We start from the raw sequence: 16,095 nt of genomic DNA, 5'->3' as shown, positions 1-16,095 counted from the left end.
TATGCAACATACCAAAATCCACATAAAAAAACTTTGACATTCTTGATTTTATTATAATGCACTGATCTCAAACCATTGAACTGTAATGTATTTAAGCCCACTAAACAGTGGAGAAATGCAGTGAATGCATTCAGCATCTAAACACTTATAGTGATTTATATTATTGAAAGTCCTTAAAACATTTTAAATCATACCTTTGAAACCACTGATTCCCTGAAAAATGCATTTAAACTCCTTAATTTGTAATTTGTTTATTGTACTGTACACTATTTAAACTACTTAACTGTCACCCCAGGAGTTTTTAGAGATTAAACCCGGAAAATGTTTAGGATTTTGCATATAACAAAGTTTGTCAAAAAATAAGATGACTGAAAAATGTCTGACCTGTTGGACAGAGACAGTAAGTGGTTACACCATCTGTGTGCTTTAGCAGATCTAGACACATACCTTTTCTCGAAAGAGATTTATGAGCTCTACAATGCAAATACAACTTCTGCTGCAGTGTTAAACTGATAATACTGATGCCTCTTTAAATCTATACTGGCAAAGTCAATACTGCCATTCATTAGTGCACAGAGTTGACAGGATGTGGATATTTCAAATCTATACAGCTCTGCTTAAATCATACAGAGCAGAGAACGAGATGCACATGATAAAAGAGATGCTAGAGAACAGTGTTTCACCACACCGAGGGGGGTCTTTGAGGATGCCAACATGCCCACACACACACAAACGTGCAACACTCTCCAAGCTCACAGCAGGAGGCCGTGGGATTTGCTAGTTCACGAAACTGCAGAACAAAATCTGCTCCTTTTGTTTAGCTGGCACACAGTGCAGCAACGGACATGGCTGTTGTTCCCATTAGCATTCGCTCCTTCTGCGTGACGCACCCAACTGTCAGCCTATGATATAGTACAAAATCAACTAAAAACCTTACCTGAAGCAGCTTTTTGGCACACTCTGGGTGGTTGTTTTTGGCAGCAAGGTGTAAAGCAGTAAACCCTGACGTAAAGAAGAGAGAACAAGGTTTGTTACTTTGTTATTTACACAGCGGAATGTATTGTTCGTCAATGACAGGAGTAAGCAATGCATGAAAACATATTGATCTAGTTGTAGTCAACCTGAAGCGTCCTGCAGAGAAACATCAGCCCCGTGAGCCAGGATTACAGCAAGGCACTCGGTTTGACCTCGTGTGGCTGCGGCATGAAGACTGAGAAAAAAAAGAAGAGTTTCAACAAAACAATTACTGCAGTTGCATTTGTCCTTTACACTTTTTTTTTTTTTTGAGCAAGCGTAAATGTAGTAAACAGAGAGCTCTTTGATTGAAAAGGTAGGTCAATGACTCGCTCTGCATATATGCTGGTCCTAAGGCAATTGTAAAGCACTCTACTGTGAATGAGTGACATCAGATCAATCTGCATCATTCTGTGTAGCAAGTGGAGCACGAAGCTGTAGTTAACAGGCAAGGTACAGAACACATGCAAAGGCAACCAACAAAAAGTATAAAAATGGAATGTTTTGGAAGAATTAAAGAGCCCATATTATACATGAAATAGGGTCATATCTTGGTTGTAAGGGTCTCCAACAACAGTCTAATATACATGCAAAGTCAAAAAACACTTTCATGGTCTTATAATCTGCATTTATTTTTACCTAATTATCCCAGCGACTCCTGTATGAATCGTCCAGTGATTCATTTGTTCCCAAACCCCTCCTTAGCGCGAAGCTAATCTGCGCTGATTGGACCAATGACAGTCTGTCATGATTGGTCGACTGCCATCATTCAGATGATGAACATAACCGAAAATCACCCAGCTAAACTGTCCAGAGACAGCCAGACAGAGCTCTCTCTCTCTCTCTCTCTCTCTCTCTCTCTCTCTCTCTCTCTCTCTCATACGCGCGCACTAACACATACACACAAGCGCCAAGCAGACACACAGGCAGGCAAAGCTCTGTCTCATTCGCATAGCAATATCCACGATATTGCTAGACAGCCCGCTCCCGTCCCAAATTAAACCTGTTACCGACCGCTCCCGCGATTGATTCGGAAATGTATTCCCGCACCGCAGAAATCTGGCGCGGGGACAGCCGCGGGAATGCAGACCTCTACCACGGAGCTCCGTAAACAAACAGCACGCGTCGCGTTTTTAACGTGACTTTGCACGCGATAAGAGAATATAGCCAGTTAACCTGATACAGTACACTCGGTTACAAGTAACAAATCACAACTAAATACATTTGCAAGCTAGAGTCAACGAGGCAACTTTAATCGCACGTACTTACATTTGAGAAATGGAGGCAGAAACTCATCCTGACGTCCATTAGTAAGTTACTCTTTACTGATCCTTACTTTAACAAACGCAGATGAAGTATTCTTTGTAGCCTGTAGTTTCCAGAAGTTTCCAACTGCTTGGTTATAATGCTGAGGTTTCATCTCTGGGTAGAGAATCGATAATGTCCATCTGCAGTGTGACTTCAATCGACCGGCATGTTTGTGTGCGTGTGTTTGTGGGTGTGTGTGTGTGTGTGTGTCTGGGTTTCTGCGTCAGAGGGCGGGGCCTCAGGTTTGAAATCTCCCGGGTTTGCGCGTGCACGTGAATAACTTGGTTTCGTTCGTACGTCATGGCGAAACACCTAATGACTCGGTATCAAGGCGACTCGTTTAAAGCACTATGAGTCGACTCTTTTATAGATGAATCAACCGTTTTAAACACTGTATTCTTAAAGATTTAAGCCTTAGCTGGATACTTCACTTCACTTAGAGCTGTGTTACACACTACATGGAGGGGAATTTTCAAAAACCCATAATATGGGCTCTTTAAAGCAGAAAATGTCATTGATGCTTTTAAACAAGGCTGAATCACACCATTTAAATGTCAAAAAACAAAGTCATTTCTGGTGTTCCACAGAAATGTATTACCTCCGTAAATTGCTTCTTGTAGGACTTGTACTGCTAGTTACCTCATACAACCTCCCTGTATTATTATAACACTGGCACTTTATCATATTTACAAGCTTTTTCGCCTATATTCTGTTTTGAACTCTGCCATGTGCCCTTAAGTGTAATTGTATTGTTTACTATTTTAATTTTTACTTATATTTTTAGATTATAATTTACAGTGCTCAGGATATATAAGCACAACCCGCACAAATCTATCTTTTTAATTCATATTTTTAATAGAAAGCTTTACAATATTAAATTTGTGCATCAGATTAGTCAGTACTAAAGCTAAATCTGGAACTTATATAACAATATAACTTTTGATAATGGTCCACCCAACTAGTACACCTAAATTTATATGTTGCAGAAAAATATTAAATACAAATTTAAAAAAGAGGAGAGAAAAAAAGCACAATTTTTTTAAATAAAGTTTAGTTTTTTTTTTTTTTTTTTTTTTTGCAATGTTTTGCTTGAATTTAATTATATTATCTTTCCATTTCTAAATGTTTGGTGACTAATATATTATTTTAATAAATATATCTGTTTAATAAATCTGTTTTGTTTAAATTCACGAAAATATATGGCCTTTTTTCACTGAGAAATGCATAAAAATATTCATTTTCCAAATACTCAATTATGCTGAGCACTGTATGTGTAATTGTATTTATTGTAATTTCTTTTTAAAATTCAACTTTTGTATTCATATTATCTGTTATGCACCTAGGAAATGAGACTTTGACTTTAAAATATGCTATTTTGAAAAATGTCAGTAAGTGGTACCAAACAATCATACCTATTTGAAGCAGCATGAATAATAATGTGTTGGTCAATTTTATCCATACACAAAAGAAAGCTGTCCAATTTTGGCTGACTAAGGAAAGTTTTGAACCATGTGACAAATTATTATTATTTAGTGCAATAAATGCCTGCAAAGTTAAAAAGCAATGCAATTTAATGAGTAACAGCATCAAGTTTCAAGTAAAAATAAATGAAATATATTTAACATTTAAAAAATAAAATAAATTCAATATTGTTAGCCCCCTTAGGCAATATTTTATTTTGATTGTCTACTGAACAAATCATAGTAAAACAATGACTTGCCTAATTACCCTAACATGCCTAGTTACCTTAGTTAAGCCTATAAAAGGTCCTATGAAATTAAAATAAAGTTTTTTAGATGTTTGTTAGTGTTAGTATTGTTCGTTTTTAAGATATCCATAAGATACTGTGCTCCAAAACAGAGACAAAATTCACGCTTGGATGATATAACAAGATTACAAGGTACAAGATTCTGACGGTATGATAAACTTGGATAAAAATATCATGGTTTCACGGTATCACGGTAAGGAGATTACTGCTCTAAAATATATTATTTTTTAAATGACTGGGTAAAAAACAAAACCCTTTTTCCCCTTTGAACACAGTATTTTTAATTTGAGAAACATTTAAAATATTTTAAAACTGTAAACATGTCAGGCTAAATAATTTAAACGAATTATGGACTTCCACTCTCTTCATTTGTTTAAAAAAAACACAGATTTTTTATTATTATTTTTCAATTTAAAATAGCAACTTTAGATATCTTTCTGCTGGGATACTGTTGTCCTAAAACTAAAAAAATGTTAGTAAAAAAATCGTACTCATATCTTAGGAACGGTATAGCCGAACATTTTGACGGTTTTAAAACCTTGACTCTTCCAAACAACGGTATACCTTGAACACGGTTATCATCCCATGCCTACTAGTATCTGGCAAGCCCTACCCCCTTCAAGACGCTTAATCACTCTCACTGGCAGAGCAGTGATAACACAAAACGCTACTGGCTGTTTTTAAAAAGGGAGGGGCTGTCTCACCCTCTCTTTGTGTTGAGGTTGAGATTATGTCAAACATTGAAACACTTCATGGGACCTTTAAACCTCAACTTAAGCTGAATATTAGTATCTGGAAAAATATCTTGTAAACTATGTACTGTCATCATGGCAAAGTTAAAAAAAAATCAATTATTAGAAATTAGTTATTAAAACCATACGTTTAGAAATGTGTTGGGGGGAAAAATCAGAGCACTGGAAAAATGAAGAGGCCACCAGAGAAAACTCTTCTACGCATGTGTTTCAGTATAATGTATGAGTTTTTCCACCTCAGCCATTAATCCAGTTTTCAATTTCATACACTTTCTAAAAAAATAAATTATAATAATCCTAATACAGAGATTTGTTGCTGAAGAATGTCTTTTAGTGATCACCAATACTGAAAAGTTGTATGGATGAGCTCAAAGTTCAAAACAGAATTTACTTGAAATATGAATCATTTGCTTTATTTTGAAAGTGTATGGTCTTTGTACTCATTTTGGAGATATTATTTTCATTTCAATACTCCCCAGTATTAATTTAAATAAATAAATAATAATATCTCAAAATAAAAAAGGCACATGGTTGGAAACCTAGCAAATGAGGAATAAATGCGTATGCCTTGGTGAACTATTCCTTTAAATCTTTTATTAGTCATGAAATCTCTGACCCGAGGGCACAGAAAAATGGAGAAAAGTTTAAACTTTCCCTTTGATTTAAAAGTTCAGTGTCATCCCTTGTCTCTTACTAAATCATTTCCATTTAATCTTGTTGGTTTGATATCTAGAATCTCCTCATTAATTGACTCTTTAGAGAACAAACTCGACAAAAACACTAATTAATCTACTTGAAATTGATCAGACACTTCTTGAGGATAAGGACCAGGGTGCACTGCTATCTCTCTTTTGGACAGTGATAAAGCTACACAAGATGTCCTGATAATGACCATGATAATCATGTCATTTATGACCTTTAAACGAACAAAACAAGAATTTTAAATATTCAGATATGGCCAATTAAGCACAAAACACATCACTCTAATGCGATTAAAGGTCAGTCCAGGAAAAAAAAAAAAACGTCTGCATATCTGTTTCTTTCAAATTGGTTCAAAAACATCACATTTAAAAGCATGTCTCTCGCAACTAAATGAAAACACTTTCTTTTTTGTGTTTTGCTGGTAGGATATTTTTTAAAACTATGTGTTTAAAACAACTTTTAAACAATTTTTGATTTAGGGCCATGAACACTGTCTGCCAAGTTATAATATAATAAAGTTCCAAACACTCTTGATGGGTTTTAAAATGTATGTAAATAATTTTGTTACAACCGTTGTTTATATTATTATTGGTATTATGTTTATTTTGTTATGGAAGGTTCTGGGTATGTAGAGTTGAGATAATATACACTCACAGGCCACTTTATTAGGTACACCTTATTAGTACCAGGTTGGACGCCCTTTTGCCTTAATCCTTCATGGCATAGATTCAACAAGGTACTGGAAATATTCCTCAGAGACTTTAGTTCATATTGACATGATTGTCAATATGAATGATGATAATTTTTTTAAAAAAAGCAATATAAAATGTCTTTTTTTTTTTTGGTAATTTTGTGTAAAATAAAAAAATAAGATAATAACGTTTTTAAACTCAATAATGACTAACAGCTAGGTCTGGCCGACATTGCAAAAAAAATGTTCCAAATCATTCGGTATCGATAATTATTGAATATTTGAATACAAAAATCTCATCTCTTTATAATAAAATAAAATAAACAAGTATTAAAGAGACTTGATAAAGAAACTTGATAAAATGTTATGAAGTGTGTGCAATGGTAAAGTGTAAACACTGAGCAATCAAAGTAAACTTTAAGGTGCCAATAATAATGATACAGTAAACTTCAAACTTTGTAAACAAAATGAATTATAATAATCAAATCTGGGCTTTCAATAAAATGATTTAACCACCATAATTCAAATACATATTACAACATTACAAATTGTTAAGTTGAATGACTATATTACCCCCTATGCTAAACAATCTTTCAGATGGGGAGTTATTGGCTGGGATGCACAAGAAAAGAAACCCAAAAGCCATTCTGGCGACATCTTTACATCTTTTTCTATCTACAATCACTCACTATGCTATGTCACTCGTTTTAACGCGTGTTGTTATACTGACCTGAAGTGACAAGCACAAGCATGTGCTTTCATTTACTATAGTCATTGCCCTTCCACTTGCGCTCCCCTGGCATCTCTTGTAACTAGGCAACCATGAAGCATTTTCTCAGAAGATGACAAACGGAAAAGCCATTGCAGCTGCAGCCCAACTTTATGGAGAAAAGTGAAATGCACTGCAGTGTTAGGATGCGCTGTGTTTGTCTGTGGTTATTAGTCTGCCGTTACTGACATGTGTATATTCCATGCAAAGTGTTGATTGGTTAGATCTACTTGCATGAATTTATGTGTGCGCGCCGCTCCCATGTGCATGTGATGCAAGTAGCATGCAAGTAGCAAACTAACACCCTAAGCTTCTTGATATAGCTTCCAAAGAGCATGCTCAGCAGCCACATTTTAATAAATCTATAGCGCTTCATACAAACTTTTTTTATCGTTATTGACAGTGGTGTTCGGTCAGTAAATACCGATACTAATTTTAACGCCCAGCCCAACTAACAGCAATGATTAGCTGTTTTACATGATTTCCCTTTTCACAATGTGACAGTGAATTACACTGACTCAGTTTGACCTGCCACATTAAAATAATCTCAAAACATCCCTACATCCCCCACCTTTTTTGTCAAACAAAAACTTTAATGTTTAAATTTTAATATAGCTAATTATAAATGCTAATCGCTGCTGTCCTCCGATTTAATTAAACGTTCAAATCAATTAAATGTTCACTCAGTCTCTATTTTCCACAAAGCAGACAGGAGATTGGGTCTCATAACCCTGAAAAGTAGAGCTTACACACATTTGCTGCAGAACTCGCCTCATGCTATTGTAATTAATATGATCAAGTGTTCTCTCCAAGTCCTTTTTCCAAGCTTGAATGACACGGTCACCAGAGCATATGATTAGCAAAACGAGCAGGGTCTTCATGTACGACTCCTCCATTATCGGGAAATTATATCTCCATGGTGAGTGTGACGGTTGGGAAAGACAGCGAGGCTTTGTGTTCTGCATGTGCCTCTCTGGAGCACCAGCCCTCCAGCACAATCAACTCCTCAAACAGCAAGATAAGGATTTATTGTGAGCCCATGAGAGCTCAAGCCATCCTTACGCAGGACACTGGAGACTCATTGAGGTCAGCGGTGTCAGAGTTCATTACTTAGAGACTGAAGAGAGTGAGTTTGGAGTGGAGCGCGTGCATTGATTCAGCTCTGCTGCACTGCGCACTGGAATGCTGCTATTCCTTCATTAAAGATGACACTTTCAACATTGTTTGTTTGTGGACTTGTTATTCTGGCATTGTTTTAAGGTTTTACCAGCATTTCCAGGTTCGGAAAAGTTCAACTTAGAGGGACTCAAATGAATAATTTCAGAGCATACTGTGCTTAAATAATCCAGATGTCAGGAGAATATCATGAATTTCAATCTACTGTGATTATTTTCTTTAATGATTATTTTACATTTGTAAGAAAGATGACACATAATAACACAACTGTGCATTTGTTGTCTGAACACCTGATATTCTTTAACCCTTATTTGCTGTTGGGGATGTTTTCATTCACTCTGGGATGATTTTGAGTCTTAATATGGCCTCAACTTTTTCTGTGTTTCAGCAATTGGAATGATTTTGGTGACAAATTTTGACACATTTTGGGAAAATGCTTTAAAAATTTTCAATACACTCTGGACAAACTTACTTCCCTTTTGTTATGTTTTTGACTGCTTTTCTCCCATTGACTTGCCCTATAGAGGACATTTTTTTTTGCTGCGGAGAGGTAAAATGTGACAGCTTTATTGTTGATTATTAGCCAGTGCAAACAAGCTAAATTTATGGCTTAAAATTATATGATTATATTAAGTATAGCATGTGTGTGATACTCTTACCTTGATATGTTTGAGAAAATAAAAAATAAGCAGCTCAGCTCTTAGAACATATTAAACAGTCATTTTATTCATGCATCCATGTTATAATTTCTTGGTTTACTCCATAGATCTCAATATAAAGGCCAGAAACGTATTTGCACAGGCCTATTTAAAGCGTAAATGCTTTAGGTAAACAGTTTTATCTCTTCCCAACAGGGAAAAACTGCAACAATCAAGAATGCATGATTAGTTGGTGTCATGGCTTTGCAATCAAAAAACGCTGTTATAATAGAAGTCAATGGGGAAAAAACAGCCACAAACATAACCAAAGGGAAACCAATTTAAAAAGTACACAAGTGTTACGAGATTTCCAATGAATAACTGACTGAAATGCACTAACATGCTCTAACTTTTGTTTCCAAGCGTCTCTTTCTAGTTTTTTTACACAATTGCTTTAAAATGTAATTGTCTGGCTTTTTCATTTCAGATGCCTATTAGAGATGTTTAAACTGAAATGGATCTAAATTGCATAAATTAAACATGTATTAAGCGTGTCAAAATGATGGAAATCAAATTTAAATACCATCACAATCATACCATCAGTGTTCCAGTTACTTAACATTTTTGATAAAGACAACATACAGTTGAGGTGAAGATAATTAGCCCTTTTGTGTAAAATTTATTGTTTTTCAGATATCTCAAGTGACTTTAAATGGATTAAGGACATTTCAACCATATTTCCTATAATAGTTTTTCTTCAAGAGAAAGTCTTTTTTTAACTTCAGCTAGAAGAAAAGCAGTTTTAATAATAAAAAAACATTAAGGTCAATATTGTTTTACCCTTTTTTGGCTCTATACAGAACAAACCATTGTTATATAATGACTTGCCTAATTACCCTAACTTGCCTAGTTAACCTAATTAAGCCTTTAAATATCACTTTAAGCTGAATAGGATTATCTTGAAAAATATCTAGTAAAATATTATGTACTGTCATCATGGCAAAGCTAAAAGTTGTATATTCAGTTATATTAGAAGTTTGTTATTAAAACAATTATGTTTAAAAAAAAAATCTTCTCTACCTTAAAAAACAAATTGTATATTATTTTTTTTTAATCTATTAAAAAATATATTTAAAAAATTAACTTATGTGGAAGGATATTTTTTTTTTCAAAATGTCTATATTCCTGCAGAAATAATTAATAATATCTTTGCCATGTAGTAATAATGTTAATTGCTTTTACACTATCAAACTTTTGTTTGTTCTTTAAAGTTTTTGTTTCGTTTTAATTTAATATTTTTCCCCAATTTTAGTATTAATGTCACTTTTTATACCATTTGGAATATTATATATTATATTATGTTATGACAATTTAATATATTAAATTATATTATGTTAAATTAAATTATGTTTACATTTAAATACATCATGTAAATATTAATTGAATTATGCAAATCTTGCCCTGCAAATTGAAAACAGTGGGTTTTCCTGCAGCAGTGCATGTATGTTGTGCAGATTGATCAATTACTTTTATTCTAAACGCAAAAATTTCAAAAATCCCCCAGAACAGTAAAGCAAATTCCTTTGTTAGGAATATGATTTCAAAATGTTGGCCTAATGATGTCAGACTCTAAAACGTGTGTTTATGGTGGATCTAAACTTCCTGTTATTCTCACAAACACAATAAATCTGTCCACATCATTTCAAAACATGTATATTATTTTCCCCCAGAAATGTAGACAAAAGCATGCAATTATTCAGGTTTAGGCTCCAAAAAAAATAAAAAATCCTATTCATCTCTGCCAAGACAAAGAATCAAAGCACTCAAAGGTTTTTGAACAAGTACAACATATATTTAAGTGTCCTTTCTATGACTTCTACAAAAAAAACCTACAAAGTTAAACACTTAAAAAGCCAAAAATGCTGAGCTCTCATCTCAGTTTTTCATGGTTTTAAGTGCTTTAGGTTATTGTTGGATAAAATGTGTGTTGCATATTTTAAAGCTGGATGAATGACTGGCACAAACAAGGCGAGCATTCGCATCTGAACATCTGTGTGCATAACGCAGTAAATTAGAGAAAATAAATGACATGATATGAAAGGCTGAAGGGTTGAATGAAGGACTAAATTTGTTTGACTGGGGTTTAGATTATGATTTCTCCTCCTAAATAAACACCCTGATGAACAGATGCACACAAAAAACACATGACTCAAATCTCTCCCTCGGCTGGAGAGTAAACACCCACATACAAACTCATTTTTATGCACATCTCAAGTGGGTTGCAGAAGATGTAGTCTAGAAAGTCTCTCTAAACACGGCTGAAATGGCAATTAAGGCAGTAAAGGAGCAAATCAAATAGAAAACAGAACAGCTTCAGTTCCTGATACTTACGCAGACTTGCCCTCGCTGTCAAGTTTGGTAGGAGAGGCTCCTTTTTTTGACAGGAGGGAGGTGACTTTATCTGCCTCTCCATGCTCCACTGCACTCAGGAGACGCTCGTCGTTCTTGCTCCATTCATGGGTCTGAAGAAAAGAAAAATATATATTCAGAAACATACACATAGTGCATTGATAAACCAAAGCTCTAGAGAAAATATGGTTCATAAGCAAACAATCTTGCAAATTAATTCTCATGTTATTAAAGGGAGACAGAAAGATTAATGAGACATTCTGACACTTTCATGTATAATATTTAATTGTTATATATTTTTCCAAAAAAAAAAAAAAAAGGGAAATCAGTAATTGGTGCATCACGATACACTTACCAGCCACTTATTATTAGGTACAGCTGTCCAACTGCTAATTAATGCAAATTTTAATCAGCCAATCACATGGCAGTAACTTAATGCACTTAGGCATGTGGACATGATCAAGACGATCTGCTGCAGTTCAAACCGAGCATCCGAATGGGGAAGAAAATTAATTTAAGTGACTTTGAACATGACATGGTTGTTGTTGCTAGACGGACTGGTCTGAATATTTCAGAAACTGTTGATCTACTGGGATTTTTACGCACAACCACCTCTAGTGTTTTCAGAGAATGCTCAGAAAAAGAGAAAATATCCAGTGAGCGACAGTTCTGTGGGTGCAAATGCCTTGTTGATGCAAGAGGTCAGAGGAGAATGGCCAGACTTGTTCAAACTAATAGAAAGCCAACAGTAACTCAAATAACCATTCTTTACAAACTAGATATACAGAAGAGCATCTCTTAACATACACTATGTCAAACCTTGAGATAGATGGGCTACAGCAGCAGAACACCACACCGGGTGCCACTCCTGTCAGCTAAGATAAGGAAACTGAAGCTACCATTCACACAGGCTCACCAAAATTGGACAATAGAACATTGGAAAAACGTCACCTTGTCTAATGAGTCTTGATTTCTGCTGCGACATAGGGATGGTAGAGTCAGAATTTTTTCATCAGCTTAAAAGCATGGATCCATTCTGCCTTGTATCAATGGTTCAGGATGTCGGTTGTTGTATAATAATACTTTCTTGGCACACTTTGGGCCCAATTGAGCATTGTGTCAATGCCACAGCCAACCCGAGAATTGTTGCGGGCCATGTCCATCCCTTTATGACCCATCTTCTGATGTCTATTCCAGCAGGATAACGTACCATGTCATAAAGCGCAATTAGTCTCAGACTGGTTTCTTGAACATGACAATGAATTTGCTGTACTCAAATGGCCTCCACGGTCCCCAGACTCACTCCAATAGAGCACCTTTGAGATATTGTGGAATGGGAGATTTGCATCATGGATGTGCAACCAACAAATCTGCAGCAACTGTATGATGCTATCATGTCAATATGAACCAAAATCTCTTGAAGGATTAAGGCGGTTCTGAAGTCAAAAGGGGGTCCAACCTGGTACTAGTAAGGTGTACCTGATAAATTGGCCGTTGAGTTCATTGTTTGGCTAAAAATAACACAACAGCCCTAATTCAATTACTCTATTTTAAAATCAACTCAAAATACAACTTATTTATAATGATGTTACTGTATTTCTACTGCAGTTTGTTTTTAGCTTATAGCCATTTAAATGTAATAGAATATAAACCATTTAACAATTTACATAATTACTAAAACATTAAATATCCCATTTTGCAATATAAAAGGTTTTTTTAACAGCTAAAGGATGCGCTAGTCATTATATGGTTTTCCTGAAGTAAATTGAGTGTGACATACTGACATTGTTTACAAGCTGTTTTACTGATGCTTTTCTAAGGCTAAAACAGAGTGAGGCATAACACACTTCATTATGTTTCTTTTACATTCGGTTTATTGGTTAATTCGTGTTTGATTTGCACAATAATTCAAGTTTATCAGAACTAACAGTAAAAAAGAGGAAAAGGTGATTTTTTAATGTGTTGCTTGACACCGTTATATAGCTTGAATAAAAGTTTTGTCCACCAGTAAACATATATTAAAAAAAACAGCACAGAGCAAAACTAATACTTAAGAATTAATATCGGTTTATCAAAAGGTCAATTTAAATTAGAAAATAATGTTCTCTTCAATAAATGTGATTTTTTTGTAAACGAAGCTTGACAGGGGCCAATAAAATATCTTCTTAAAATAAGTGTTAAATAACTTATTACCGTACACTTACCATAGTGATTCAGCATAAAATCAAGTTTAAATTGACATATTTTACATTTAACATAAGTTAAATCATAACATTCTCAATCATATAAAAAGTAATCATTTTCAAAGTAATCAACTTTTAATATCATGAAAGGATACTTGTTCTATTATGCCTGCAAAGATGTATTGCCATATAAAAATCATCGCTACATTGACTGACCATCAGTAATGTAATCAAAATGTAGGAAGGTCATTATTTTTTTAATCAGAAAAATATTAAATTAAAGCCTTAATTAAACAAAAACTGCAGCAAACCGCTGTTACAAAAAAGGAAATGTATATTAAACATAAAAACAGAAAGAGTTTCTGTGGTGGTCTCAGACATTTAGGCACCACCGTGTGTGTATTATATGATTAAGCCTTCAACTATGACAGTAACATCTTAGTATAACAAACAAAAATGTGTTTTCTTCCCCCTAAGTGTTCCCATAAAGTGATATTTTTAGCTCAGAAGTAAAGGTCATGGGAGCTGTTAAAACATTTCATTTAACTTTAAATGTATCAAACCTAGTCTTGAAACACGGTTAAAGAAATAGTTCACCCAAAAATGGCCTTATTATTTACACTCTGTCATGCGGTTTTAAAGCTTTATTATTTATTTTTGAAGCAATTCTGAAAAACGCTGTTTGCTAAGACCAATTGACTTCAATAGTAGGAATGAAAATTTCTATAAAAGTCAATGAGTGCCAGCTACCAATTCTTTTCAAAGTACTTCACAGGAGAAATAAGTAAAGAGGGAGAAAATGATGGCTGAGCTACCCTTTATAAATATTTATGAAGTGGAAATAAAATGAAATTTTAAGAGCAAATATCTTGTTCATGACTAAAAACATTAAAACACATAATTTTCCCCCTCTCTTTAGCACAGAATAATGGAAATCAAACAGCTTCCCTCATTTGTCTTCACCCCTGACCTTTGAAGAATGTACCCTTATGAGTCAAACTCAAAAACATGAGTTACAGGTCTTTGGACAAATGAGAACATGTTGAGAGGGAGCTCTTACAAACTCAAGGAGAGGTTAAGCAGAGACAGACGAAAGAGAGTTGGGATCAGTCGCAGAAAAGAGAATAGTAAATGGAGAATAAAGATAAGCCTCCTCCAAACCTCCAGCATGAAAGAATGATGCAATGACACCATAAGCCACCGCATCGGTCATTGCATCTGACTCAAATGAGGGCTGCTAATGCATAACGGATAAATGTATTGGAATTTAAAGGGGGAGCTAAAGTCTGTATATGTTACTGGATACTTGAACTGTGAGTTAACATCCTACCAGACACACTCCCTCATATTTCACTGCATTGTTGTGGCGTTGCATAACAGTCCTTTGTAAATGGGAAGATTAATTGCTGTTTTTCTCTCTCTGTTTATAGCATATGGTAAAACTTGCAGAAAGAGCATTCAAAGGAAAGATTACCATCAGAATGAGCAAGGTCTGAGAAAAGGCCATCCATATGAAACAATGAATAAATTCACCTGAATTTCACCTATAATTCACAGGCATCTCGAGGGGAATGAAATGCCCATGGCATGAATCACATTATTTTCCTGTGGTGCTTCAGAAAGCTCTTAGGAACAGATGAAACTGTTTCCTAACAAGGGCTTACTCACAGATGAGAAACAAATGCAGACAAATCTAGTTAAAACATGTCTTGGTTCGTAGCTGTGAAAAATGCACAACACTAAGTATAGTCAATCAGAGCAACTGTTTGAAGACCCATTTGAAGACTTCAGTGGAGGAAATACAAACCACAGATACTAGGAAGTTGAACAACCCAAAAGGCAACTGCTGTAAATGTAGTCTACACAGTGAAGTGAAAGCAAACCGCAGAGGTCAGCCAGCGAAACGCAGAGGCCATTGCTTGAGTCTGTCACTATTTTTGAAATGCAGTGTAATGTTACACGAGCCGCAGTAAAGCTAGCGCTATTTTGGGATCAGTTTGACTTTGGCCTACTATCTGCAATCAGCTGGTGCTATTTACAGTCAGCTCGTGAAACAAATGAACAGCGTTTGGAAAAGAAACAGACATTTGTAAAGAAAGGTCTATTGGCTGTCCCAGGGCACTCAAACATCAACAATGAATACTTCAGAACAGAAGTGCTGATCTCAAAACAAACATGCTGAGAAAATCAATATGGGTCTATAATATTCCCTCTGAAGGTGGATAAAAATTAGGATCATACATGCATTTTTCATAAGTATGTGACGTATACGTGTTTCTTTTTTAAAATCTGTAAGCAATCTGTACAACAAGACCAGAACAGAAATTATGTTTAAAAAGAAAGTGAACACAAAAAACAGCCTATAACAAACTACTTTTGACAACGATGAAAAAATGAATGAACATTGGAAAGTATTTGCAAAATTTAAACATGAAGGTGTTAATAGTGTTAATTACTAATGATTACTTTCATTAGATTTATACATAATCAGTGATCATTTAAAATAAAAGCCATGTTTTGTTGTAAAGGTTTATAAATTATTAAAAATTCCTAAAAGATGGAGTAGGGTCTGTCTGCAGACTCCAAGACAGAGGCATAACAAGAAGTGGGCGTAACTTGTAGTTGTCGAGACCCACATGTCAAAACTTTGTGTCGGCACTGTACCCATCACAGTTTAGAACATTT

General features: G+C 34.9%; 1 protein-coding gene across 2 annotated transcripts in view; it reads right to left on the bottom strand.

Moving 5' to 3' along the window:
- Positions 1–16,095, bottom strand: part of rai14 (retinoic acid induced 14) — a 60,781-nt gene that overhangs the window by 26,957 nt on the left and 17,729 nt on the right. For both annotated transcript variants that reach the window (NM_001111217.2, XM_021468924.2), the window contains exons 3-5: positions 11,210–11,340; positions 1,122–1,210; positions 938–1,002 (exon numbers count right to left, since the gene is read on the bottom strand). In NM_001111217.2, coding sequence (NP_001104687.2) covers positions 938–1,002; positions 1,122–1,210; positions 11,210–11,340 — 285 coding nt within the window. The remainder of the gene's footprint in view (positions 1–937; positions 1,003–1,121; positions 1,211–11,209; positions 11,341–16,095) is intronic.

Source organism: Danio rerio, chromosome 21, assembly GCF_049306965.1.
Source record: "Danio rerio strain Tuebingen ecotype United States chromosome 21, GRCz12tu, whole genome shotgun sequence".
Classification (NCBI taxonomy): domain Eukaryota; kingdom Metazoa; phylum Chordata; class Actinopteri; order Cypriniformes; family Danionidae; genus Danio; species Danio rerio.
Note: the sequence above shows the minus strand (reverse complement) of the source record. Positions and strands in the feature narration are given on the sequence as shown.